Below are 27,280 nucleotides of genomic sequence, written 5' to 3'. Positions count from 1 at the left end.
GCTTTGACACAGTTGAAGCAGAACCTACCATGCACCTCAAAGCCCAACTCATGAGCCCAGTCCTGGGACAAGACAGACACAAGGTGGTGCATGCCTCAAAAAAATAATAATAAAAAAAAATTGGCAAGGAAATAAACGTTGCGTTTCAGAACTTACTTGTAGAGGTCTGGCTGAGGCTGTTCACATTCTATTGTAGCAGTAAGGCAATTTATGGCTTGGCATGTATGGAGTTTGGCAGTATCCTGCACAGTGTAGTGAGTCTAGAAGGGAGACGGAAATGCAAAATCCGTTAAGCAGCGGTTTACTGTCCCTAGAGTACACAGACCGTTTTGCACAGTGGGCGATTCTAACAAGCTACAGAGCTCATGTGGTGCTTTGATTGCTGGAAATGCTACTAGGAATTGGTTTTAGCTGATCTGTGTTTTAGCCATCTTCGAGAGGCTCATTATTACTATCGCTACTGCTGCGTTAGCTGTAATTTTATTGCTGGGTTTCTAAAGGCCTTTTATCCCAGCTCGATCAGTGAGATCATCCAGAGGAGCACGGCTGGTTGCTTCCTGTGTTACAGAGGCTTGACGTGACACCCACTAGAAATTGGGCATGTAGCGTCATCAGTCGTGCGCTGTGGAATGCTCTTCCAACACAGACTCAGCAGGCACCCTCACTTTTGACTTTCCTGGAGATATTTTTACATCAACAGGTCTATGCAGCTGCTTAAAAAATCTTCAATTAGCCAGTCATTTTAACCATTTTTTTTATATTTTACTGTATATAATTGCTATGCACTGCCATGCTATATTCTATGAACAGGTGGTATATAAATACCTTTTATAAATATAAAATAATGAACCTATTTGCAAGCTACCACAAGAATCCTTTCGGCATAAAGCAAGACACAAGTGCTTCAGTAACTAACCAACTCAGTAAACCTACTAAATTAAAATGCACGTTGAGCCAATTATTTGCTCCTACAATATAGAAATAAGCTGGAAATTTACAGATAGATCCTATGCGAAATAGATGCCTGTCTCCTCCTTGTGGGGTTGCAGTTCCATTTGAGCAGCTTACTCTTGATAACTCATGCACTGCCATTTACTTGCTTTCCACGCTGAACAAAATCTTAATTCAGGGATGGGGAACCTGTGACCTCTTAGCTGCTGTTGGACTCCGGCTCCCATCAGTGATTGGCCATGGAGCAGGGATGATGGGAGCTGGAATCTAGCAACAGCTACAGGTTTCCCATCCGTGGCATCCAGAGGCCTGTTGAAGAACAATCCACCAGCTTCTCCAGGTTTCATGAAAAGCTGCAGGTGCTTCAACAGGTGTTCTGTGTTCCCTGTTCCCCTGAGTGCTGGCCTAGGATCTCTCAAAGGTAATCGGGTGAGAGAATTAAATGTCAGTGGAGGAGGGAGAGCTATTCTAGGCATCCCTGGCTACGCAGATACTTCTTGATTAAATTAGAAAGCAGACAAAGGGTTTAAAATTCTCCATTTAAGAGGTTCTATTTCTAGACACTATTCGGGTGTTGTAAATCACTTCTGTCAGCAGGAGACACTGCCGTGATCCATCTTCATAAACAAAACTCACCCAGATGCTTCCCTAGCTCGTTATCTCTAAATTTTCCTCGTTTCAAGCTGGATGAGAAACAGCTCTATTGCATCAACGGTGGGAGATGATGAATCGCATTAAAAGCACAGACATTTTCACAACTTGGAGGTTAAGCTCTTGGGCTTTTGCGCTTCCTTGCCAAAGATTTATAGAAAAAGCTCATTAAACATTTTAAGTACATTCCTTCTCAGGCACATCCTGTTGCACCTTGTTCTTGCAAAACAAGATACAGGACATGCTTTGGAGGAAAGTTGAAGGGGAAAAAGAGTGTGTGTGTGTGAGGGGAGAATCAGCATGACTTGCTTGCGGTAACAGTGGATGAGAAGACGACGAGCTGGCTAGATCACACCAGTGGCCACTCCAGTCCAGCATCCTGTTCTTAGAGTGGCCAATCAGATGACAACAGGAATCGTGCAAGCAGGACATGAGCACTCCTCACTTTTGTGGTTTCCAGCAACCGGTGTTCAGAAGAACACCGAGCATGGGAAAAGAGCATAGCCATTGCGCCTAGTGGCCACTGGCAGCCCTATCGCCTGTGAATTTGTCTGATCCTCTTTTAAAGACATCCAAGGCCATCACTGCCTCCTATGAGCGTGTATGCCATAGTTTAACCATGTGCCAAAAAAACACACCAGTGTTCTATTATGTTATAATGTCTCTCTCTCACACACACATGTACACCAAAGTTCAATGATATTTTATCTGGCAATGTACAGAAAATGGAATGGTTCATACGGCTGGGTGCGTGTGTACATGCACGAGAGAGAGAGAGAGAAAGAGAGACGGACAGACAGACAGACAGACAATCTTTCATAGGATAATGGTCCCAGGCTCTGTTATCTTTCAAAAGGAAATTTGAAACAGTAAATCATAGGATGGGAGATCTTATTGCTATTATCAGCCAGACTTCATGTTATGAATCATATTGCATATGAAGTAAGATCAAAATATCGAACCTTCAGAACGACAGATATACCTGCGTTTCAATAGCTATTGCCAAGACAGTGTATAACATACAGAGGTGCTATTGTATTTTTAAAATGGTATTTTGTGCAAATATTAAAAATGGGCAGATAGTAAAATTGATTAGTTGTTCACCTAGAGATCAAATCAAATTTTATTAAACGGTCACAGACCAGGTTAATTCGTACAGCTAGTCAGCGAAGCATAACACCGGAAAAAACAAAGGACAATTTCAATACAGACTAGGCCATAACAGCAATTTGAAATTAGACAGCATAAATAAAATTAAGTATTTGCCTTCGCCTGCATATTGACATTGGAAAGCTCTTGTTTCCTGCGCCTAATAGCGGCTACACAGAATTTGGCAACATTGATCGTAATTTCAGGAACCTTATCTTCTACCAAGGCTCTCATACGTTGGGGTTCTGGTACATTTTTAAGCTTTTGTAGAACTGGGGCAATAAAGGTCAGGCGTAGATCCTCGTAGTAACTACAGTGCAGCAATACATGCAGACTTGTTTCCACTTCCGATGAGCCACATGGGCAAACACGTGACTCATATGGTTTGCCCTCATATCTGCCTAGCAGCAGAGCAGAGGGCAAAACGTTAAATCTGGCCAGGGTAAAGGAGTGTCTGTACTTAGGTATTTGTAAATCAGTCAGATAATTTGCGGGTGAGAACCCTCTCCCAAAGTCTCTAATTGTGGCATGTTTATCCATTTTGCCCATATGACATTGCAGCTCTATGTCCCTAATGCGTTGGTTCACCTAGAGATAAACCTAAGCCTTCCCTCATTTAACACGAGAAGCACCCATCTAGTCTAGCATCCTGTTCTTGTTCTGGCCAACCAGCTGCCTGTGCAAGACCAGAGAGCAGAAGGGGAGCTCAGGAGCCCTTGGTTTCCAGGAACTGCTATTCAGAAGCATGGCTGCCTTTCAGACTTTTGATTTAACTGATTTCTGCCTTTTTGCAGGGCAAATGTTTGCTCACAATGGCACCAACTATTTCCAGTTTTATTTTATATTTTTGTGATATCATAATAGGCTGCAGGGAGTGGGTGCTTGAGGGCCACATGCCAATTGTGCGGCTGGGGCATGCGCGCGCGCACACACACACGAGTTTCCAGAGGTCTCCCTGCTGAGACTGAGAAGTGCAGCTGCTCCCAACACACACCAGTGGCAAAAGATCTCACTCTACCCAGCCTGCATAACAGTAACTGGGTGGGCCAAGAGAAGTGCAATTTACATTTGGAGGAAGGTGCTCAGGGATGACTCCCATTGCAATCATGATCCCCTCAGCGGCAGGGGTAGGCAACCTAAGGCCCGTGGGCCGGATGCGGCCCAGTCGCCTTCTCAATCCGGCCCACAGACGGTCAGGGAATCAGTGTGTTTTTACATGAGTAGAATGTGTGCTTTTATTTAAAATGCATCTCTGGGTTATTTGTTCATTTCCCCCCTCAAAATATAGTCCAGCCCCCCACATGGTCTGAGGGACAGTGAACCGGCCCACGGATGAAAAAGGTTGCTGACCCCTGCCTCAGTCCATCAAGCAGCAGTTCATTAGGCACACCCCTGCCAGACAGCAAAATTCACTGGTGGGTGGTGAATTTGGCAGTGATGGGTGGCTCGTGCATCTGTGGCTGGCTGCATGGAAGACCTGTGAAGGTTGCATGAATCCCATGGTTTATCCACCTTTGCATTGAATGGAGAAGGCGCTCCATCAGTGGCTATTAGAGAAATCCACATTCAGAGACAAGGCGCTGCTGAATCCCCAAAAGGGGTGTGGTGGCTTGATCTGCCCAGTGGCGTAGCTAGCTGCTTGGGCGCCCGGGGCGGCACAAATGCCCTGCACCCAGGGACAGGGCAGGGTAAGCCAGGGCAGAGCACGCTGTGCAGAACCTCCATGGAGTCCACAAGCCCCATGTTGCCGTTTCAGGCAGTGTGGAGCCTGCAGGGGCCCGAGCCACTGCGTCACTCCCCAAGAGAGTGATGACACCTGGGGGTGGACTGCGTCACTCCCCCCTCAGTGATGACACCTGGGGGTGGACTGCAGCCACCTTCCTACGCCACCGGATCTGCCCTCACAGAAAACAGGATGCTGAACCTTTCGTCTCACCCAAAAGGCACGCTCTTATAATCCCATGTAAGCTGTGGACCAGATAGGAGCCTGTCGCTCATGAGAGAAGGACTGTGGTGTAGCTCTGTGAGGGCCACGCATGACCATACGCTCCCCAGCACAACAATATCCTGTCATATAGAATTAGCAAGTCGGGAAGAGAGTATGGCTGAAAGGGAATGCATTTCACTTTCTTTTGTGTGACAGGTACGCATAGTCAGCCACTCTTGATTCACAGCCTAGAGACTGCGCCGTGTCAAAGCTTTGGAAAGCCAAGATTTACCGCTTCAAAGCTTAGTGAAGATAAAAGGGCTGCAGGTCAGATGTGCTGTTTACCCATTCTGTTACCTTGACATTTGATTCTCCATCCAAACTAGCTGTAGTGACATAACAACACCCGTCCTTGTGAGTTGATGCGAGGAAGATCAGGTCGCATGGGAAGGTTTCATCAGACTTTACTTCTACTATGTCCCCAACCTTAAAGACCAGAACAAATAAATGTCAACGTGCTGCAGAAATGTTTGCTTAGATGTACTTATTTAGAGCATCACACACACACACACCCCCCACTCTTCAGCTGAAAAGGCTTTATTGATATAAATCAACAACAAAGAAGCAAAGAAGGCACCTAAATCTAAAAGCTCTCTGTCGTGCTGGGAGCGGGGGGCGGGGGGGGGGCGGGGGGAGCTCATGCAGGGTACACACATTCCTGCCTCCATCCCCAGAATGTAGCCTTCACACAAGTCGCAATCGTGCTGCATTACAGAAGAGGAAAAAGCCTTCTGCCAAGTGGAATGGCAGAGGAGGGGTGCAGAGATCTGTCTCCTCCACCAGCTTGCTCACTCGCCTGCACAGAACTCCTTGCTGCCTGTGGCTCCCTGTGGTTAAAGGCAAGGCCCCAAACCATTTCCAACGTGCAGAAACCTCGCTTGTCTTTGCTACAAAACACACAAGTGCTTCAGCCCATTCCCAGCCACCCCAACCAGCCAGTGGGGACCAGCCGGAGTCCATCAGCAAGCACGAATCCAAGGTTTTAATAACAACTCTCCCTGCACTCACCCCCCCACCCCACCCCGCCTTTCGCTACAGGCTCCCTGGAGCTTCCCAGTGCCCCGAAAGCTTGCTCCCCTCTTTCATACCACACCTTGATTCCTTCGCACTCCTTCTTCACTTGCTTTGCATCCTCGATCACCAGGACGGTGCTTTTGTTTACTTCTTTGTCAGCCCTGTGCCGCAGCCAATCCTCATAACCCTGGAGGGATAAATTAGGGAGCAGGGGGCGGAAGTCATCACAATCAAGGAACAAGAGAAAGGGAAACAAAGAAAAAAGAGGTGAGGGAGAGCCTTTCCTCGGGTATTTAGCAGAGCTCTAAGCTGACAATCCTCTTTTTCCATTTACTTTTTTGGGTGGGAAGGGGGAGAACGGAAGTACCTGTTTAATAGCTGTAATGGTAATAACAAAGAATAGAGGAAGTCCACTCGTGACGGGGCTGGTTGGTGTGTCTACTATGACCTGCAGAAGAGGGGGAAAGGCAAGTTATTGGGGGAGAATTAAAGAAAAGGATATTTGCTGATTTGATGTCCTCAGCTTTTATAAGCAACAAATGTAAACTGATGCTGCAACATGGAAAACACAGGAAAACACCAGAGTGTGCATGTCATTGCTTTTTAATGAACTGCATCTGTTTATGTGCAATTTTTTCTGTACAATAATGCATTCGGACTTCTGTTTTATAGCGTGTGGTGAATCACTGGTAGCAAGTGCCTAGTAAGTTTTGAGAATGATGTGGCAAAGTTTTTCATTCATTCAAATGGCAGAGGTGTCTTCCAGATAAGAAGAAAAGCACCCATGTATATTCTTCATTCCCACTTTCTTGCTATGAAGAGCTTGTGAAGGGATCTCTTTGATGTCCAAATAGAATAATGTGACATCTGAATGCATCCTTTTCCATTATATGTCCTGCCATGTGAATCCAAGTGTGTATTATTATTAGTATTATTATTATTATTAGTAGTAGTAGTAAAGAACTCATTTCTTCGAAGCCAACACTCTTCAGTTTTGATTCTCCAGATGTTGTCGGGCTGCAAACAGCATCATACCTGTTCAAACTGGCTGAGAGTGACAGGAATCTTATCCCAGAAACATCTGGGGACCCAAGGCTGATTGAGCTCGTCAAAGCCTTCTGCTACAGATATGCAGTTGATATCAAGTATGTGCTAAGATTGCACTGTAAATGGAGGTTTGTCACACACATGCACATTTGCTCAAGAGCTCAGCTCATGCTCCAGGAAGTCTGTTCACTAGAACAGCTATTCCAGTGGTCCAAGCTACTCCAGCGCTAAAAGCATTTGGCACTCGGAATGATAAGAATATAAGGAGAGCCCGCTGGATCAGGTCGGTGGCCCATCTAGTCCAGCATCCTGTTCTCTCAGAGGCCAACCAGGTGCCCCTGGGAAACCTGCAAGCAGGACCTGAGTACAAGAGCCCTCTCCCCTCCCCTGTGGCTTCCAGAAAATTATATTCAGAGACATTTATGCTTCTGACTGTGGAGACAGAGCATAGCTACTGTGGCCAGAAGCCATTGACAGAAGCAACTATGTTTGAATTATGAGGGTTAGCTATGTTATTACAACAAACAGACACTTTAAAAAAAATGTTGCAGCACCCTTAAAGACTAAGGCTGCTAGCTACACACCCTTACCTGGGAATAAGCCTCGTTAAAGAAAGCGGGGCATACTTCACAGTAAACATGTGTGAGACCGCACCGTAATGGATTTATTATGGCATGTGTTTAAAGCTGCACAGTCTTCACAAGAAAAAGCCTCTTGTGGAACAATGAACACACACATTGGTGGGTAGGTGGATTTGACGGGTTCCATGCCTTTAACTGCCAGGCTCTACTAATGCCTGGCACAAGAGCAATGCTTTTGTAATGCGATGCCAAACATTTGAATATAACATTAATTTCTTTCCTATGGTAATGGCTAACTGGGGTGGGCAAGGGGAGGTTTGGTACAAATAGGTAGCCATGAGATTTTTCACGGGGGTGTTCTGCTTCAGAAGACAGTCAGCTGGGTTTTTTGGTTTTTTTTTATCACAGTGTGATAATTCACACACACCTCTCCATGGCCAAGTTTTCAAGTAACTTTTACTCAGAGTAGACCCGCTGATATTGACCAACGCGGGTCAACTCTGGGCAAAAATCAGCTGTATGCAATTCACTGAAACATGGGGATATTTCTTCCAAAACTGCACAGCACTGGAACTGAGAGAGAAAACCGCATCCGTCCCTAGTGGCGCTATTTTGATTTGTTTCAAGTTAAATATAGCCTTTGTTCCAACCTGTTCCAAGTTAAAGCCCCACGCGCACTGGGGAGATTCCTGTTGAATTTGTTGCTCCTGGCAAGCTGAACCACACCGCCCAAGGAAGTGGAAGTGGCAGCCGGTTAGCCTGGTGCATAAGCAAGGTTATACATTTCACAACCAGCCCCGACTGCTCAGATCAGGATTCTACAGTTATCTGGAAGATGGGGCGATGCGATCTTAGCATTGTCATGTAAATTAGCCTGAGCTACTTCCTCAGAGATCATTAATGCCTCTGCCCCTGACACAAGGATGAGATGCAAATTGGCAAAGCACTCTGTCTTCAAAGCAGGCAAGATGCAATCGTCAGGAAACGGCAGGCAGCAGCAGTGGCGAATTCAACACACTCCATTTAGCAAAGTCTGAGGAAGGTTCAGGCTTATGAGGAATGGGCCAAGATGCTCTCCTCCGTCTACAATAGTGAGTGCTTTTAATATACGTCAGCAGATATGCTGCCCAAGAGCAGTGGCTGGTGCCCAGTGCTGCAGATCAAGAGCCCTTTTTTTAAAAAAAACGCTGAAACACTGAAAACCCATCCGACATCAACAGAAGCTGAACCCACTCCCCTACTTTCCTTCCCTGAAACGGCTGGTCTGCAGAATTTCAGCTTGCTTTTGATTTTATTTTTTTAAAGAGTCTCCTGATTCAGCTCTAGCCTCTTTAATCAGAAAGCAGAAGTGAAAAGGACACAGCCCACATCTGTGGTTGCTATTCGCCTGCCCACAAAGAAATGCACACTCAGAAATTTACTTCTGCATTTGTGTAGCATCTAGACAACGTAACAGGGAGGTATTTGGGGGGCCTCATCACAAGCTGTTGTGTGTGCAGGAGGGAGGGGATGACGCATCTTTGACCATTGAAGAGAAGCAGCTATATGATGTATAGTCTCTAGGCTGGAGCAAATGGCACCATTGTTGTCGTGTTCTGTAAACACGAACCCACTAACTTATGCCTTGAAAATAAGAGTCTTTATTTCAGCAGGATGGCATTGAAACATTTCAATGACTGGTACTTAAACACACACACACACACACACACACCAGCAACATTTTCCCTCACCTTCATTGCTTTTTCTAAAGCAGCCTTACCTGTACAAGGAAAATGATAAGGAAGTAAAAGTTGGCAATTCTTCGGAACTGTTCAAAGAGATTCTTTGGAAGAAAATTCCAGACAGTGTACTGTGGGGCAAAAAAGCAAAAGAGGCAGGCATGAACCAAGACTTCGACCAGCAATGGCCTCTTCTGAACAGGGTTGCCCTGAGACATTTTGGCACCTGAAGCTAACCAGAAAATGGCACACACGCACGCACACAAACCACCCCCCACCAGGGAAGAAGTGAGGGTCAAGGAACTACATCAGGAACAATGGGAGAATAAAGATCTACATTGGGAACGAGGATGGAAGGAGACCTGCAGTGCCTCCTATTTGCCAAGAGGCTGCTGCGGAGATGGTATTGGAGTGGCTGTGGGCGATGCAATCCTCAGAGGCTGGATCTGCTGCCCCTCAGGATTCGGCTGCCTGAGGCGGTCACCTCACCTTCCTTCATGGGTGGAGTGGGCCAGCCCTGCCTCTGAAGACCGCACCAAAATTGGGATACCTATCATCTGTTCAATATGTCTGTCTGTCTATATCTATCTATCTATCTATCTATCTATCTATCTATCTATCATCTATCTATCTATCATCTCTGTCTATAAATATAAATTGGGTGGCTTTTAAAGGGGCAAACAATTACAATGGGCACGCATGCACACACATCCACACACCCCTTTGGTGTCATTTCCAATGGAAAGAAATAAGCATCTTGCTCCGTGAAGAGCTTGCTTTGCTACCCACTCAGAAACGTTGGTTTTCCTCCTTTCGTTTCTATGAGCCGTGTCCCGTGGGTCTTACGCCAGCGTTTGCAAAAGGTTTGGCGCATAACCCCACTCAAAAATTCTAGTGCCAGAAACAAGAGATGTGAGGGTTTAAAGGGGGCGGCATTTTCCCTGTCTCTCCCGCACACACAAGCCAGCTTGAAATAAGGTGAGGTGGGGAAGGCAGCCTTGAGGGCCAGCTACTGCCTCTGCATTGCTGAAGAAGCACCAGGACTTAAATATCAGAAAGTGCTTCCAAACGTAATGGCAAAATGCACCGTGTCTTCAATCGCTTGGTTCGAAACGAAAGGCTGCCAAACATATTGCTCTGGCAAGGTATGCATTTGATACAACCTCTTGGCTCCTCCTCTGCCTCAACAATACCAAGTCAGTGGGAAGGGACCTCCACTGGCTTACAGAATCCCAGCCTATTCGGGTCTTCTCAAGCTACTGATCAATAGTATAGTCTTCAGAAATGTTGTGGTCTCCCTCACAGTGCAGTGAGAGCCAGGGTGGCACAGCAGCTAAGAGTGTTAGGTCAGGACCTGGGAGACCAGGGTTCAAATCCCCACTCGACCATGAAGCTCCCTGGGTTGACCCAGAGCCAGTCACTGCCTCTCAGCCGTGGCTTCCTCACAGGGTGGTTGTGGGAATTAACAGAGGAGGGGGTATGCCACTTCCTAGGCCAGCCAAATCCAGCTGCAGTAGAGACCTGGCAGCAAAAGTAATCATTGCTACGGCTGGTTGTTTTGTGTGCTGTGTTTCTTTGGTTTAATGTGGCCCTTTCGTGGAAGGGGGCTACTGTTTTCTTTTGTTTTCGTTCTTGTTTTTATTCTGTAGTTTGTGTTTTTATCTTGGTCCCTCGTACCTATGGGACCGCCTCTCCTGGTATGTCCTGCGGAGGATCTTAAGGTCCACAGATAACAGCACTTTGGAGGTCCTGAGCCGCAAGGTGATTAGATTGGTCTCAACTAGGGCCAGGGCCTTTTCAGTACTGGCCCCGACTTGGTGGAACGCTCTGTCACAAGAGACTCAGGCCCTGCGGGACTTGACATCATTCTGCAGGGCCTGCAAGTCAGAGCTATTCCGCCTGGCCTTTGGTTTGGACTCAGTCTGACCCTTATGCTTCCCTCCCCTTATGGTTTTGATTAATGGGCTGCTACTAAAATGAGGCTGCATTTTAAATGGTATTTTAACCCCTATTTTAATTAACTGGGGTTTTTTTTGTTTTTTGTTTCCTATTATGTTTTATTGTAATTTTATTGGTGTTAGCTGCCCTGAGCCCGGTTCTGGTTGGGGAGGGCGGGGTATAAATAAAAATTATTTATTATTATTATTATTATTATTATTATTATTATTATTATTTTGTGAACTGCCCTGAAATGTATGGATGAAGGGTGGTATACAGATTTAATAACGACAACAACTCCTCTCTTGTGCTACTGCAGAGCTTCCCAAACTTCTCCTGTTGGTGACGCACTTTTTAGACATGCATATTTCACGACATAGTAATTCAGTTTTACTAGCAAACTGGAGGTTAAATTAACCCCTTTCCAGCCCCAGGAGGAGCGTGGGGAGCATTCGTGCGACACACCTACACACTGTAGCCGACATGCTAATGTGTCATGACACACAGTTTGGAAAGCTCTGCACTGCAAGGGCTAGAACCCAGAACCGATAGCTCCATGATCCGCCAGCCCATATAGTGAGACATTAGGGCAACGGGTTGCAGCATCTCTCTTGTAAACAGATTCCAAGGGCTGGAATGACTGTGTCCATCGAGAGTAGCCGCTGACTCTCCTCTTGTTAGCCTGGCAAGGACAACCTTTCCTACGTTGGTCCAGCTCCAGGGTCAATGCTCTCATCTGCCTAATGCACAGCCCAGACTTTCACCACTCAAAGGACAAGCTTCTGAATTGATCCAGCAAGCACCAGGAGCTCCACACCCACAAGAAAGCGCCCCCCCCCCCAAAATCAGGCTCGTCCACTAAATAACAAGTGGGGGAAGCTGAGTTTGCACTGAGTCATTTTGCGAGACCACGTGAAAAGTGCAGATGGATGCTTTGCAGAGCAGAGAAAGCGGTATGGGAACCCGACCTTTTCCCGGCACACAAAAGGCACATGGAACATACAGCAGTTGATGCACAGAATCTGCTGAATGTCAACCACTAGCGGAGGTTGTCACGATGTTTTACGCAACTCCCCTTTTGCCCGCTGATAGCAGCCACCTGCTTTCCTGGCTTGGAAAAACTGTTGCCTTTTGTTCCACCTTCCGAGCTGCACACAATGAGAGCAAGACTTCCCAGTCAATGCAACAGTAAATATATTAAAAGATTCAAGATGTGCAGCTTGCGCTGTGCCTTCCCTGGTTTCCATTAGGTCTTTTTAAAAAACAAAAATAAAAAATTGAAGTTCGGGTGCAATTTATGCTTTCATTCTGCTTTGCAAATATTGCTGCACAGAAGAAACGGAGATTTGTGCACATTAAAAAAATATTTAGGGTTGTCGACCCTAATATTTTATCCAAGCTCTCCTTGTATAATTGACAATCATTTTGTATTTTCTAATTATCTGGAAATTTCACCAGCTTCAGCGCTCCAAAATGGTTCTATATACGACTCCCTGTGACGGCACGTGCAGATGGCGAGTGCTTGGAGGAAGTGTGGCTGAGAAAACGAGGAGGTTGGATCAGCAAAAATCCCAAAGGGTGAAGAAGAAGCAAGAAAGAAAAAGCCAAGGGGACAAAATAACAACAACAGCAACAACAACAACAACAACACAACAGTTCAATGAGGACTGACCATGCTCAGTGTCTATTGGGGCGGGGCGGGGGGAGCCAGAGAACTCTGTGTGTGTCTGTGTGTAAGAGAGCGAAGTGCAATAGCTCAAGCACTCCCCCTCTCTCCATATGAGCCTACCCAGACCCTGCAACCCACCATCTGAGGCCCTTCTTTATGTGCCACCTCCTCCAGGAGAGGTTTGGAGGGTGACAACTCAAGAAGGGCCTTTTCTGTGGTGGCTCCTTGTTCGCAGAAGGCTTTCCCCATGGAGGCTTGTCTGGAGCCTTCATTACATATCTTTAGGCACAAGGCAAAAACGTTCTTCTTCAACCAGGTGTTGAGCTGATTAACTTTCTATGGCTTTTTGAACGTATTTGTGGGAGCGGGGTTATTGGGGTTTTTGTTGTTGTTGTTTTTCCATTATGTATTTTGAATTATCATTTTGTATTTTTGTCTTGCAAACCACCCTCAGATCTTTGGATGAAGAGCAGCATACAAATTTATCAAATAACAATAATAACCGGATGGGATGTCTTGGAAGAAGATACGGTTGGTTAGCTGGAACACCGGACAATACCCTCTGTACCATTTTATTGCAGTTCCCACTCGTAAATGTAATAAAGCCATTAGCTGGGCTACTTGTGCCAGACGGAAGAAGCTACAAAAGAGGAACTACGGGTCTTTTGTGTTTCATGCAGTTCTAAAACTGGAACACCTTGCGGGATTGGGAAAGAGTTCCTTCATGCATAGGTTTTATTCTTAGCTGTAACAAACAGAGCTGCAAAATAGCAGCAGAATAAGTGCACCAGACTGATAACGGGCCTCACAGACTGCCTTTTTGCAAGAGATTTCTTATTATGCCTGGAGGACCTCGTGGAGGAGCTGGATCACTAACAAAGTGTAAGCTTTAAACAAAAGACACCCCAACCCCCCAAAACAAAAACCAGGCACAGCTTGCGAGTGATCTTCATAACTCATTATCAAGTCATAAGGTTAATGATGGTCAGAGTGATTCCCAAGTTCAAAACAAGTCTGGGGGAAAAGTAACAGAACACAAAATTGCTTTTGCTGACGACACACTCTGGAGTAGAACTGTAACCTGAACAGGATCTAAGTACTGCAGGTTATGAGAAGAGTCTCTAAACCATGAAGGACCAGGAGAACCTGTTCCACTCTTCCATGATGCTCGCTGGGTGACCTTCGGCCGGCCACGTCCCTTCTGCCTAAAATACTCTGCAGGGTTGTTGTGAAGCTAAAAACAGGTCGGGTGGGCCGGTGCAGCAATTAAAGCATGGTTATTACGGTGTTCACATGAATTGGCAAGAGCTCGCATGCCATTCCCGCAACAGCATTCATGCGGCAAACGTACCTTGGAAGAGACTATTTGGTTAGAGCAGAACTTCTGCGGAATGTAAGCCTCTGGCGTGGGAAGCGGATGGTGGCCAACGAGGACAGTTCGTGTCCCAACACGTTTCTCTTCCCCGACAAGCTGCAAATAGAAGAGGAAGAGGATTAAGTCACAGGCCCCCAAACATATTGCAAAGCAGGCTTCTGTGTCTGTGCGATTCTGCACCCTCGGTGCCCCGGGTCAATAGCCTATGGGCTCATTAACAACATGGAACTTCCATGTTCCCAAGGGCTTGTGGCATTCACCGGATGCCAGGGGCCCCTCCATGCACACAATTCATTTGTGCATTTGGGGAGCCGCTCCTAATGTTAGTCAGTGAGGAAATCTCTTGGGAAATTACACAGATGTGCAGAGAACGTGTGTCCCACAAAAAGAAATTACCATTCCAAACGTACAGACCAACTCTATTCAGAGCTGGCGGTACACAATGTACATATGCTGCTGTTTCCCTAAAGTTATATCCCAGCTACCTATTTCATTCATTTAAAACATTATATCCTGCCGCAAGGCAGATAACAGTATGAAACAAGTAATTAGCATAGAATAAAAATAATAAAAAACCACATTTGTGTACAGTGATGGGTTGTGCGGCAGCAGCAACAACAAAAACGTTAAGAGCAACAGTGGAAGCAAAGCAGCAATTAGTAACTTGGATAGCTTTGGGGCAAAACTGAAAGCCAGTGTTTTGATGCTATCCAAATCTTAACATGGGAGCAAACAAACATTCCTGGGAGTTCCACATTAGACCACTCAATGGTCCCTTCCTTCTGAAGGCACCAAGAAATGGAGGAACAACACAGTGCAGGTCTTCCAACAGGAAAACAAGTTGACTCCTAAGGGAGAATCTTCTGCAAATGAGGATTTCCAGCACACTCCAGGGAGTCCTGGAGTTCTTCCAACCTTATCAGAGATTCTCCAATGAGAAGACCACAAGAAACCAACATACCCCTTTACGGGCAGCTAATCTCCCGCAGCAGAATGCAGCTGCACTAGGTATATCCCACAGAACTCATGCTGAAGAGAGCAAGGCCCCCAAACACATCCCACCAAGCGCATCAACTCCCAAGGGCGGAGAAGTCTTCGGCCCCCTCAATATCAGATGGCAAAGAAGAGTCTGGTGCCAAGCGACTGGCTCCTCCTGAGCGCAAGAGAGGAAGCAGTGCCATGCTGGGCTCCATGCGTGGCTTCCTCCCAACGATGTGATGTCGCCAAGCATATGACGTATGGCGCACATCGCACACATGACACAACTCAACACACACCAGGCCCCCTCAATCTTAGGCGCAAGACGGAACCTCTGCCTCCTACAATCTCCTGCAACAGGCATATTTGGGGGCAGGCAAACTCGTGGTGGGTGAAAGTTCTTTTTTTTTTAAGTTGAATAGAATAGAATAGAATAGAATAGAATAGAATAGAATAGAATAGAATAGAATAGAAAATATTCCACCTAAAATGAAAAAGAAAAGACAAACCCGGTAAGAACATACCGGATCCAATTCACAGTCCATTCCATCCAATCTACCTTCTCCAGCAATGGGAAAACAAAGGAGGATGTAGAAGACCATGCAAGAACTTTTAGAAAAGTAGGTCACGGCAAAAAAAGCACATACAACACAATCAACTGATGTGAGATTGGATAATACTCCAGAGCATTTTATATGCCGAGCTCCGATAGTCACACACCCAACATTTTCTTCGTTCCTTCCAGTGTGGAAAAACCTTGCTCATAACCAAGTAGTAAGGAGAGGTTTTTCCTCCTATTGCAGGGGAGGACGACAGTTTAAAAATAGCATTAATGCAACTGGAGGTACATATCTATCATTGACCGGAGCTTTGTACTGGAAATTCCCAGGAGCATCCAGTGTCGGATCGGAGAGTTTCTGTACAGAGACCTTGACATAAAAAAAGATCCAGGACCATGAGGCTTCTAGAGCAAATTCACATTTCTGTTTCCTTCCTCACAAACTCTCTTTTGGGAGTGCACGCAGGGGAAGATGGAAATAAAATGGAAAATCCTTCCAAACCTAACTATTCCCTGGCCTCGACACAGCCATAAGCCTGGCAGTACATTTACCATTCAAAACATCTTCAGGGGTGCACTGAACAGCAAAGAAGAGCACTGAACAGCAACCCTGGTCTTCAATTCAGTGTGGAAGTCTGCTTGTCGAGCCCATGAACAAAGCTTTGCCAGCAGCTGAATAAATGCCAAATTATATGTTGCATGCAGATGTGTGTGCACAGCCTCTGAATTACAGTGGTACCTCTGGTTACATACTTAATTCGTTCCGGAGGTCCGTTCCTAACCTGAAACTGTTCTTAACCTGAAGCACCACTTTAGCTAATGGGGCCTCCTGCTGTCGCCGTGCCGCCGGAGCACGATTTCTGTTCTCATCCTGAAGCAAAGTTCTTAACCCGAGGTAATATTTCTGGGTTAGCGGAGTCTGTAACCTGAAGCGTATGTAACCTGAGGTACCACTGTACACGGTGAATCAGGGCAATACTTTCCCCTCCACCACTGTATTCCTTAGGGATACGTGATTTTTTTTTCATCATTCATGGTCAAAGAAGAGATCTCTCTCAGAGAGAGAAAGAGAGAGAGAGAGAGAGAGAACAGGCTGTGATTCCTAAAAATCCAGGGATGGGGGCGTGTTCTGGAGAAGCCTGCCCCAAACATCTACCCTTTGGGTAACAGGTTCTTTGCTGGAGGGAGTGATACTTTGCTGCCCATCTTTCCTGAGGATCCATGCTCTCTTACCACCCCGTGGACCTGTGATTGCTGCCCACAACAAAACTGGGGGAAAGCCTGTCCTTGAAGCAGAACCACAGAAGATACTGTATTTTTCCATCTATAAGACGCCCCCATGTATAAGATGCCCACCTATTTTTGGGGACCCTGATTTAAGAAAATGGAGGAGATGTATCCGCGTATAGCCCCCCCCCCATTTTTTGACATTGTTTTTTAGGAAAAACACCTAGTCTTATACATGGAAAAATAAGGTAGCTCCGAAATCTGGCAGGCTTCGTCCTCTCACAAGGGGAGAACTGCACCCAGTTCTGGCAGAAAGCGGAAAGGTTACACGTTTTCTCTTTGCTTTGTTTTTAAAATCAAACTTTAAAAATGTCCTGTGCACACACACATAGAGAAAGACACACACACCCCTGGATGTATCAAGCTTAATCCATTCTGAGGTCTATGTATTTCAACAACTTCTGTGGGGAAAAGAGAAGAAGAAGTTGTTATAGCAGGCTTTTTTTAAAAGATTCTACATTATACTGAATATGGTGGAAGAATGAGCTCAATTTTTAACAGATCTAGTTTGGTCCTGAATGAGAAGTCAAATTGGAAGGACACAGAGTGACTCTGAAACACATGGGGATGATCCCCAAAGCTATGAGATGCAAGTCAAATCTTGCGGGCAGTACACTCCCCTACTATGTACTCCGAAGGCCAGTATATATGGATTATTATTTTTTAAAGTTCAGCCTTTATTTGGAGTCCAGAGCTTTTATTTGGAGTGGAGGGCTGACCAGGGACTGACCCTTTCCACAAAGTAATCCAACCCCAGGTGTTTACAAGATTGAAAAGAATTTGGGAGCCCAGAGGGCAGGGAGAGACCCGCTTAAGGGGATAAAGCCCCACATGTCCCCCAGCCCTTGCCCCAAGAGAGCAGCATCGAATGAAAGAGGATTGAGCCACAATTACAGATTTGTTAACAATTCTACCAAATATCGAATAGCTTGTATGGCTCAAATACACGCCTATACCTGAAGTATACCTTAATTATTACTATTATTACTATCTTCAGACAAATATGGGCTGTCTGAACAGGCTATATAGTACTTATAACTGGGACATGTCACTGTGTCTGGCTTAGACACAGCACAATAACTCAAGTCACTCCACAACGTCGCAGGGTGTGGCCTCTTTGGGCACATCCATGATTGTACCACTGAATCATATAGCTGTACACCCCCTGCAATGCAGGAGTCTCAACTAAATAAAAGATGGCGGATGGCCATCCAACCTCTGCTTAAGGCTGATGCGAGTTGCAGTTCAAAACATCTGGAGGGCACCAGCCTGGCAGAGGCTGCTTTCATGGCTCTCTCCTTCCTAACCAGACTTACTCTGGACAAAGTCATTCCAGTTCAAATCTTGTCTATGGCCTGAACTCATCTGAAATGAGCAAGAGGCCAGTGTTACCAACCTCGTTTGCCAGGTTATTTTATGCATTACAAGAAATCGCATACGTCAAGTTCATTGAAACACACTGCAGTGCCCCAGAGTACAATTCCAGTACTTCAAGTCAAAAGCAGCTAATTGGATCTTTTTTGAGAAATCTCATAATTCACCTGGACAACCAGTTGTTCTGAAGAAAGAGGATTTGGAAGGATCAAAGTGGTGGTCATTCTGTTGAGCCAACTGTTCCCTGTGCAAATAGTTAAATAGCTTTCCCAATGGGTTTCACAATACATTTAGGTACATTTCAAGGCAAACGACATTTCCCAGAAAAACCCCACACCCGTTTCATTGTTCATACTTTATAGGCAACGCACCTTAAAGCAGAACTGCCCATATCTGCTAGCTTAAAATCCTGAAGATGGGCGATATAAAGAATTTACCAGGTTCAAGGAAATACTATTAGTATATAAACCCCTTAAAAACCTGGGACCAGTTTACCTACGAGATCACCCTACCCCACACGTGCCCACTTGACCACTTCGGTCAATGCAGAGGGCACGATTCAACCAGCATTAAGCATTTTTAAGGGTCCCTCCTGACATCACTTTTTATTGCTGGTTCATGATTATTTATGGTAATGATGGTATTGGGGCAGTTATAAGTGATCCTTTCAATATCGTTTGCACCTGCAAAATTTTCCAGGTGTGCATACTGCTTTATTTCCTATCAATGTATGCTCCGTAGCTGAAATTCTGCAACTTTTCACGCTGTACATGTTCCAGGAGTTTTCCTTGCTACTGTTTGTCTGTTATAGTGCAAGTGTGCTCCTCCAGACAACTGAGGTAACATTGGAATATTACAGAACTAATAAAGCAGAGTGGTGTGTGGACTTGCCCAGTATAAATTCATCACTAAGGCATTTATATTGCCTGAGTTATTCACACAAAAGTTTGTTCCATTTCCCCAACATTTCCCTGGCTGTTCATTTCTGCATTGTATCTGGGCTTTCACATGACACAAAAGCCACCAGGAAAACTAATGGAATATAGCACACATTTAGCTCTAATTTGATTCTGGAAATAATCCATTTGCAGCCCTTTTAACGTAGAAAATCCCAGGAGAAAACTGAAAAATTTGGGGTGGGATGCTGGCATACAGTTCCCTCCTGTTTTCATGAGGAAATCATAGGGGGAAAAGAGCACACATGGGCAGAAAGGTCATTGCTGTGCCACAATACTGGTGAAAATGAAATTTAGCACAGCATGCCAGTGTATTTGTCAAAAAGCCAAAATTCCACAGCATACCAGGTACTTAAGTACAAAAGCAACATTGTTAGAAAACAGGACAACTGGGGAAACTAGTGCAACATTTGCCACATCTGAATGCACCCAAAATCCTCTAGAATACACTAGCACAAAAATGCCTCCCACTGATCTTTGTGGAAGAGTTGAAGTTTGTGTTGAAGCAACTCCTCTTTACAGTAACCATGAAGATGACACACACTCTCAGAAAAGTAATGCCTATTATAGTCAAGTAAAGAGGCAAGTAAATGCTCTACTTCAGCTGATACCCTGATTAGTGACCATGCTGGCTTGACCATGCATCAGTCTGAAAGATGTGGAGGGTGCCAGGTCAAAAAGGCTGTAGTAGACACAGGGCCGTCTTACCCATAGGTGCTAGGGCTGCAGGACACCCGAGTGCCTGGCTCTCAGAGGTGCCAGGCTGAGAGTCTGGGGCCTGAAAGTTGAGTCCGGGGAAGAGCCCGTCCGTCAGCTGGAGTGCCATGGCAGGCTCTCTGCACCACAAGTTCGGGGGGCGAGCGAGATGCTAAGGCGGCCGGCCAACTCTGCCCTCCAGCACGCCTGGGACTGGGCAACCGGGGGGGGGGGGGCGCACCGGGTGGATCTTTGCACCCCAGCGCTGCATATGCTTAAGACAGCCTTGAGTAGACAGTATTTTGCATGCATACCTGCCCCCCTATGAGCAAGTACCATAACCTGGCATTCGGCAGCTTTCTACATCCCCTAAATTCTAGTGCAAAAACATCTTTCTAAGCCCAGTTCCAACCAACAGAAAAGGCTTCAGTGAATGCAACAGTTTGCAATAATGAGAGCAGGAACTGTAATCTTGACCTTCATTCTACACCCGCAAAAGAAAAAGCATCAGAGGAACAAGTAAAACGAACAGGAAGCTGAATATTTAAAGATCTGTAAAACACACAGGTCACTCACGCAAAGGCTTCCCTCCTCTGAGTTAAAAGGGTCCGATTTTCATAGAAACAGGCACTCCGCCAAAAAGCTCTCAAGAAGGAAAACAAAAGACTCCAGAGCAGGTGTCTCTGTTTTGTTTTGTTTTTTAAACTAATGAAAGGGAGGAAGATCATATTTACAACAGTGAGCTCTTACCTTGAAAACAACTGATCTGGCTTTTTGACCTGATGTTTTTTAAGCCACGTGAAAGAATTTGACAAGAAACTTGCATCACCTAAAAACTCAAGGAGCTAGTATGTGTAGACCCATGGAAAGCTGTAGTTTCCCCCAACCACTAGGCCATGTTACCTGGGCTAGCTTCCATTTATTATTTTTTTAACCACCTGAAACTCATCCCCAGCTTTGCTAAAAGAAAAAACCTCTGCTATGTTTCTTCTTACTTGTGTTGTTTACCTCACAAGGAATATGCCTGTATACCATCAGCCTGGAGACAGACCTGGATATCTGCTTGATTTTATATTTTCAGAAATTGGGGGAGGGGGGGTCCAGCCACTCCTTCCTTACTTGCCCCACCAGTCCTGGGTGCAAACCAAGACTGGGATGGTAAACCAGGAGAGCCTAATCCTGTGTCCCAAAACTTCCATGGTCCAGAAGCACATTCAATAAAGTAAGAAACTGCTGTGGGCACCAAAAAGAAAGAAAAAAGAAAAACCACCACACATCTCACAAAAGAAAACCTGAGAATATTCGGGATTACAACTCATGCCACCCCCAAAACCACAGCAAAACACTTACATATGTCCTTAAGCAAATAAATCACATACCAAAAAGAAAAAGGAAAGGCAGACATCCCAGACATCCTACCAACCCAAATAGCTCAATATTTAAAATTTAAAAAACTGGGACAGAAATGGGTGTTAGGATTATAACCTTAGTCTTGCTATCTGCAACCAGACAGGTGATAATATAAACCGGCCCTAAAGGGTCATTGCAAACCTCACAACTAGAAAATCCACAGAAAGCAATTTGAAGACTTGAAAACACAAGTATTATTATTTACAGTCTGCAACTCACCTTATGCCTTTGGCCTAGAGAGGTGGGATCTAAATAACAACTCCCCCCCTCACATACCAAAACACACATAGAGGGAGAGACAAAAAACAGGACTTGCATAGGTCACATTTGTAGGGAGCAGGCAGATTATCCCCCCTCCCCATGGCTTTCAGATGCCAGCTTCAAGGTCAACACAACTTACCGGTACATGAATATGCTTTGACCAGTTGGGCTGCGCGTGAGAGGCTGCTGTTTTCTGCTCCATGTAGAGGATCTTGAATTTGGGGGACAGGGGTGAGCCGAGGAGAGGATCCTCTCCTCAAAATCCCATTTGGCATCGAGAAGTGCTGCCGCAGCAACCGCCCAGTCTGGGGACCAACTGCCATGGAATTCAAGGACGGGTGCTTAGGGCAAGGAAAGAGGGAGGTTGTGCCCCAGTATCTAGTGACCGGGATGGGGTTAGGGAGAGATGGTGCCAATGGACCAGCAGGCAAAAACCCTACCCTGCTCTTCCACATGGAAAAAATATTTTCTGCTGTTAATAAAAGCAGAGCAATCGGCAGGGAATTTCACCAAGCCACCTCAACCCCAAAGCAGGCTAGAGATAAACATTAGAATCACCTGCTGCCATATTTATGCATCAAACTTGTATATTTTTTTAGGGGTGGATGGGAGAAATGGCAGGAGTTGTTTGAGAAGTTGGCAGCACAGCTTTTGAACTCGGTCATTACCCTCCACCAGGCCATGCAGAAGAAGGGGGTGTATTCTGAAGAAAACCCACAAAATTGAATTACATTTTTATCTTGCTCACCTCATTTTGTCCTCACAACAGCTGCAAGTGATAGATTAGGTTGAGATATGGCGACTGGCCACTGAGTGAGCTCTGCAGTGGAGGCAGAATTTGAACCCAGGTTTCTCGGGAACTACTCTAACCCTCCCGGCAACTACACAACACAGAGACAATTGTGTGGAAGCAACAGGTGGGGAGCTTGCTATTCACCTAGACACATGCAATCTGGGCCCCAGCATTTTTAAATCTGTGCTTTCAATTCAGGGCACCCTGTGTGTTTTGGTTTTGTTACATCTACATTGCTTTTGTTTTCATATCTCACTTCTTTGTATTTAAATTGCTTTCATCCCCAATGTATTCTAAAATGCCCAGAGGAAGCTATTCATTCATTAGCTATATTTCTGTTACTGCCCTTCATCCAATATCCTACTGTATTCACGGGGAGCATTCGCAAGACACATGTACACACTGCAGCCAACACACTAACGTGTTGCAACACACAGGACTCAGCTAAACAGCTGCAAATATAATGTTTAAATTGCGTTTTAAGTGCATTATACAAATGTGACACAAGATGGCAATGGTGAGCTTATGGCAAATTCAATATATATTTTTAAAACTTTTTTTTAAAAAAGTATTTTCACAGCATTTTTTATGTGTCTCCAGATCCCACCAGTTTGGAAAGCTCTGTATTAAAACAACAATAAATAATGTCATGGGAAAGCACTCAAGTGAAATGGATAAATAAATACAACAAAAAGGGTTGTGGAGGAAGTCTGATTGAGAAGTCTGCCCCCCTTTCATCCTTGATGTGCTAAGCAAAGTTATCGAAGGGTAAAGTCAACACCTTCTCTCTCAAGGAGCAAAAGTAGTTCAGTAGCAGAGAACATGTTTTGAAAGCAGAAGATTGCAGGGAATCTCCAGTCAAAGGATCTCATGTACCAGGCAATAGGAAAAACCCTTCTATGAACACAAAGAGCTGTGGCCTGTCAGGCAATGTTTCTCAAGCTTGAGTCCCCAGCTGTTGCTGGACTACAACTCCCACCATCCCTGACCACTGGTCCTGCTATCTAGGGATGATGGGAGTTGTAGTCCCACAGCAGCTGAGGACCCAAGTACAGTGGTACCTCAGCTTAAGTACTTAATTTGTTCTGAAGGTCTGATCTTAACCTGAAACTGTTCTTAACCTGAGGTACCACTTTAGCTACTGGGGCCTCCTGCTGCTGCCGCGCCACCGGAGCACGATTTCTGTTCTCATCCTGAAGCAAAGTTCTTAACCCGAGGTAATATTTCTGGATTAGCAGAGTCTGTAACCTGAAGCATCTGTAACCTGAAGCGTATGTAACCCGAGGTACCACTGCATGAGTAACAATGGCAGACAATACGGAGATAGACAGACAGATAGTCTGACCTGGTATAAGCCAGCTTCTTATGCACTCTGCATAAGCCTGGAGAGCTGTCCACAACTTCACTTTGAATTCAGTGCCAAGCTTAAAGCAGGTTCTAGAGGGTGTTAGCAAGGCTAATGCTGTTTTCAAATAAATGAAGCTGTTTTCAAATAAAAGCAAATGTATACAATTTCACTGGCTTGGCATATACCTTGAATAACTGACTTTCTGTTCCAGAGAACTGAGACATGCAATGACTCATTCGTAATGCTGGGATTCCTTCCTGAAAAGTTCAATCAGTGCAACATTGCCCCTATTATTATGTATTCAGGCTGCATTTATTGAATTTTAGCCTGCTACCCAACTGTTAAAGGCCCAAGAGTCATACCAGGTAAAAGAGTGGTGTCTGCAGCCAAGGCCTTGCCAGATCTGATAAGACACTGCAATACAGTGGCATCTCAAGTTAAGAACTTAATTCGTTCTGGAGGTCCGTTCTTAACCTGAAACTGTGCTTAACCTGAGGTACCACTTTAGCTAACGGGCCTCCCGCTGCCGCCACGCGACTGGAGCACGATTTCTGTTCTCATCCTGAAGCAAAGTTCTTAATCCAAGGTACTGTTTCTGGGTTAGTGGAGTCTGTAACCTGAAGCGTCTGTAACCTGAGCTACCACTGTACTGGTCACAGAAATCTGTAACTTGTTTTTTTAGCACAGAAATTTTAAAGGTACTAGCCCAGCTCTAAAATGGAAATGGAAAATGAGCTAAATCCCATAGCTTAACACGATTGATTTCAAAACAAAATAGAAGAAAGCAACAAATGCTTTCAACAACCCAGAGCCATTCAATTAAGCATTGGAAGATTCAGGGCAGACGACAGTAAGGACATCCACACAAGAGAGCAGTTAAACTATGGAATTTGTTATTACAAGATGTACTGGTGGCCCCTAGACTAGATGATTTTAATAGACAGTTAGCAACAAACTCGTAACCACAATGGCTATGTTATAACAACACTGTCAGAGGCAGTGAGCCTCTGGATCTCAACTTTTTGGAATCATAACTTGGGAGAGCGCTGTAACACCTGGTTGCCCACTTTGGGAACCCAAGCTAGACAAGATGGCCCTTTGGCCTGATCCAGTATTTCTCATACACTCTTAAAACATAGGTAAAGGTAAAGGGACCCCTGACCATTAGGTCCAGTCATGACCGACTCTGGGGTTGCAGAGCTCATCTCGCTTTATTGGCCGAGGGAGCCGGTGTACAGCTTCCGGGTCATGTGGCCAGCATGACTAAGCCGCTTCTGGCGAACTAGAGCAGCGCACGGAAACACCGTTTACCTTTCCGCCAGAGCGGTATCTATTTATCTACTTGCACTTTGATGTGCTTTCGAATTGCTAGGTTGGCAGGAGCAGGGACCGAGCAACGGGAGCTCAGCCCATCGCAGGGATTCGAACCACTGACCTTCTGATTGGCAAGCCCTACGCTCTGTGCTTTAACCCACAGCGCCACCCGCTTCCCTAAAACATACTATGCTGTATTTTAAGCACTAAACACATAGCAGTAAATCTTCTCAGATTTGGAAGCCAATTTTACAGTGTTTGAGTTGCCACTTTTTAATGCTTTCTCTTTTTTTAAAGAATGCGCGCGCGCACACACACACCCCAAATCTCTCCATGCATACACATAGTCCTAAGAAGAAACGGCATTTAATACAATTACCTAAGCCGTCAACTCCTAACCATGCCTAATTAAACTCAACGAGGCTAACACCCAGGTAAGTGATGTCAGGATTGTGGCCTTATTCAAGATCAGCTCTGATACATCAGTCAGTCAAATATCACTGCAAACCAGTCAACACACTAATCCAACGTGTTTTAGTAAATCCCGTTACCTAAGTGAAACTCTGGCTTCTGCTAACTGGCATTCATTTTTTACCTTCCCCCTTGCTTCCATTCGCCTTTCCAGAAACGTCTGCATTTTAAAAACAACATATTGTTCTCTGCTGCATACTTTCCAGAGCAAACACTGTAATTCTGAAACACCAGTTAATTTGCAAATGCAATGGCTAAGCAGAAAAGCCAGTGAATACATTTGGGCTTACCGCCATAGACCACACCTTCAACCAAGTTTCTGGGGTGAAGCAGAATTCCATTTCAAGACAACGAAATGAACCAACAATCTTCTATACAGAGGTGGTACTCCATAAAATAAATACTTTAAGGAATTAAATGCTGCGTGGTTTGTTGTTTTTAAAAAAGCAGGCAGTAAGCAGGAAAAAACAGGCACAAAGTTGAGCAAAGATCAAATTACATTGGGCTGGAAAGGCATTCTGTTTAAAAAAGCACCTTCCAAAAGGGAGGGGAGGGGCTTGTGACCTCAACAGTTTGACTTCTGTAGCAAGCCTAGCTGACCTTAAGGCTGCAACCTTCTGTACACTCAACCAACCACAAAGGAGCAAGCCCGGCAGGTCTCAGTGGGACAAACTCACAAGTAAACATGCAAAGGATCAGGCTGCCTGGGCTGTAATCCTTAAAACACCCCCTGCAAAAGTCTGCTGCAGGAAAAAAATAAACCGAGAGACATGCAGTACCTTGCAAGAGGCAGTCTTGCCATCTTGTACACAAACCCCTATCAGAACTATGCAAGATGCAAATACAGTAGTTATATGATCTCACCATGCCAGGGGGGGGCCCTTTTAACCCCTGTGTGGCTGTCACAAACACCTGCAGAAGGCTGTGAAGCTGCAGGCAAGTTATTTTAGCATTCTTCAGGCTCTTATTATTAACAGAAACCTGCTCCACAGGTTTTGTTCTGATGGGCTTTTCTGGGTGGATGAAATGGTCTCTGCCATGGGCATCTAATTTGGTGTTTTTTTTATTATTTTAAAAAATGCTGTTTGTTTTTTGCTATTTGTATTATACACCGCCTTGAGACATTTGCATACAAGGTGTTTCATTAATACATAATAATTATATGGTATAATTATATTCATTTTTAAAAGCCAGTTGTAAAAATGCTGCATTAATAATAATAATAATAATAATAATAATAATTTATTAAATTTCTATATAAAAACAGTGTAAAACCACAAAAACTCACAACATAGCAACAAACGAAAATAATACCCCCACAGAAGGCCATAGATTGTTTAATTAGTCAGAAGCCTGGGAGAAGAGGAATTTTTTTGCATGGCACCTAAAGATTGGTAACCAAGGTGCCAGGTGAGGCTCCCTGGGGAGAGCATCCCGCAAGCGAGGAGCCACCCAAGAAAAGGCCTGGTCTCTTGTTGCCACTCTCCTGACCTCTCATGAAGGGGCATGTGAAGAAGGGCCCCGTATGGTCAGTTCATATGGGGAAAGGCAACCCTTGAGGTATTGCGGTCCTGAGCCATTTAAGGCTTTATAAGTCAAAACTAGCGCTGTGAATTAGGCCCGGAAACTAATTGCCACCCAGTGCAGTTAGACCAAGACCAGTGTAATATGATCAAATAGCCTTGTCCCAGTGAGGAACTTGGCCGTCTACTTCTGCACCAGCTGGTGTCTTCGAACCATCTTCAGAGGCAGC

The 27,280-nt window shown here is 45.1% G+C and overlaps 1 protein-coding gene across 7 annotated transcripts in view; it reads right to left on the bottom strand.

Moving 5' to 3' along the window:
- ATP11C (ATPase phospholipid transporting 11C (ATP11C blood group)) overlaps positions 1-27,280 on the bottom strand; it is a 102,088-nt gene that overhangs the window by 51,775 nt on the left and 23,033 nt on the right. For 3 of the 7 annotated variants that reach the window (XM_028715457.2, XM_028715461.2, XM_028715460.2), the window contains exons 1-7: positions 21,741-21,873; positions 14,057-14,176; positions 9,140-9,229; positions 6,120-6,200; positions 5,832-5,939; positions 5,036-5,164; positions 157-260 (exon numbers count right to left, since the gene is read on the bottom strand). In XM_028715457.2, coding sequence (XP_028571290.2) covers positions 157-260; positions 5,036-5,164; positions 5,832-5,939; positions 6,120-6,200; positions 9,140-9,229; positions 14,057-14,176; positions 21,741-21,803 — 695 coding nt within the window. In that variant the 5' untranslated portion in view covers positions 21,804-21,873. Of the gene's footprint in view, positions 1-156; positions 261-5,035; positions 5,165-5,831; positions 5,940-6,119; positions 6,201-9,139; positions 9,230-14,056; positions 14,177-21,740; positions 21,874-25,817; positions 25,971-27,280 lie in introns of those variants that run through there. The other 4 variants (XM_028715463.2, XM_028715459.2, XM_028715458.2 and 1 more) reach the window with 3 other exon arrangements.

Source organism: Podarcis muralis, chromosome Z, assembly GCF_964188315.1.
Source record: "Podarcis muralis chromosome Z, rPodMur119.hap1.1, whole genome shotgun sequence".
In the NCBI taxonomy this organism is placed as follows: Eukaryota; Metazoa; Chordata; class Lepidosauria; order Squamata; family Lacertidae; genus Podarcis; species Podarcis muralis.
Note: the sequence above shows the minus strand (reverse complement) of the source record. Positions and strands in the feature narration are given on the sequence as shown.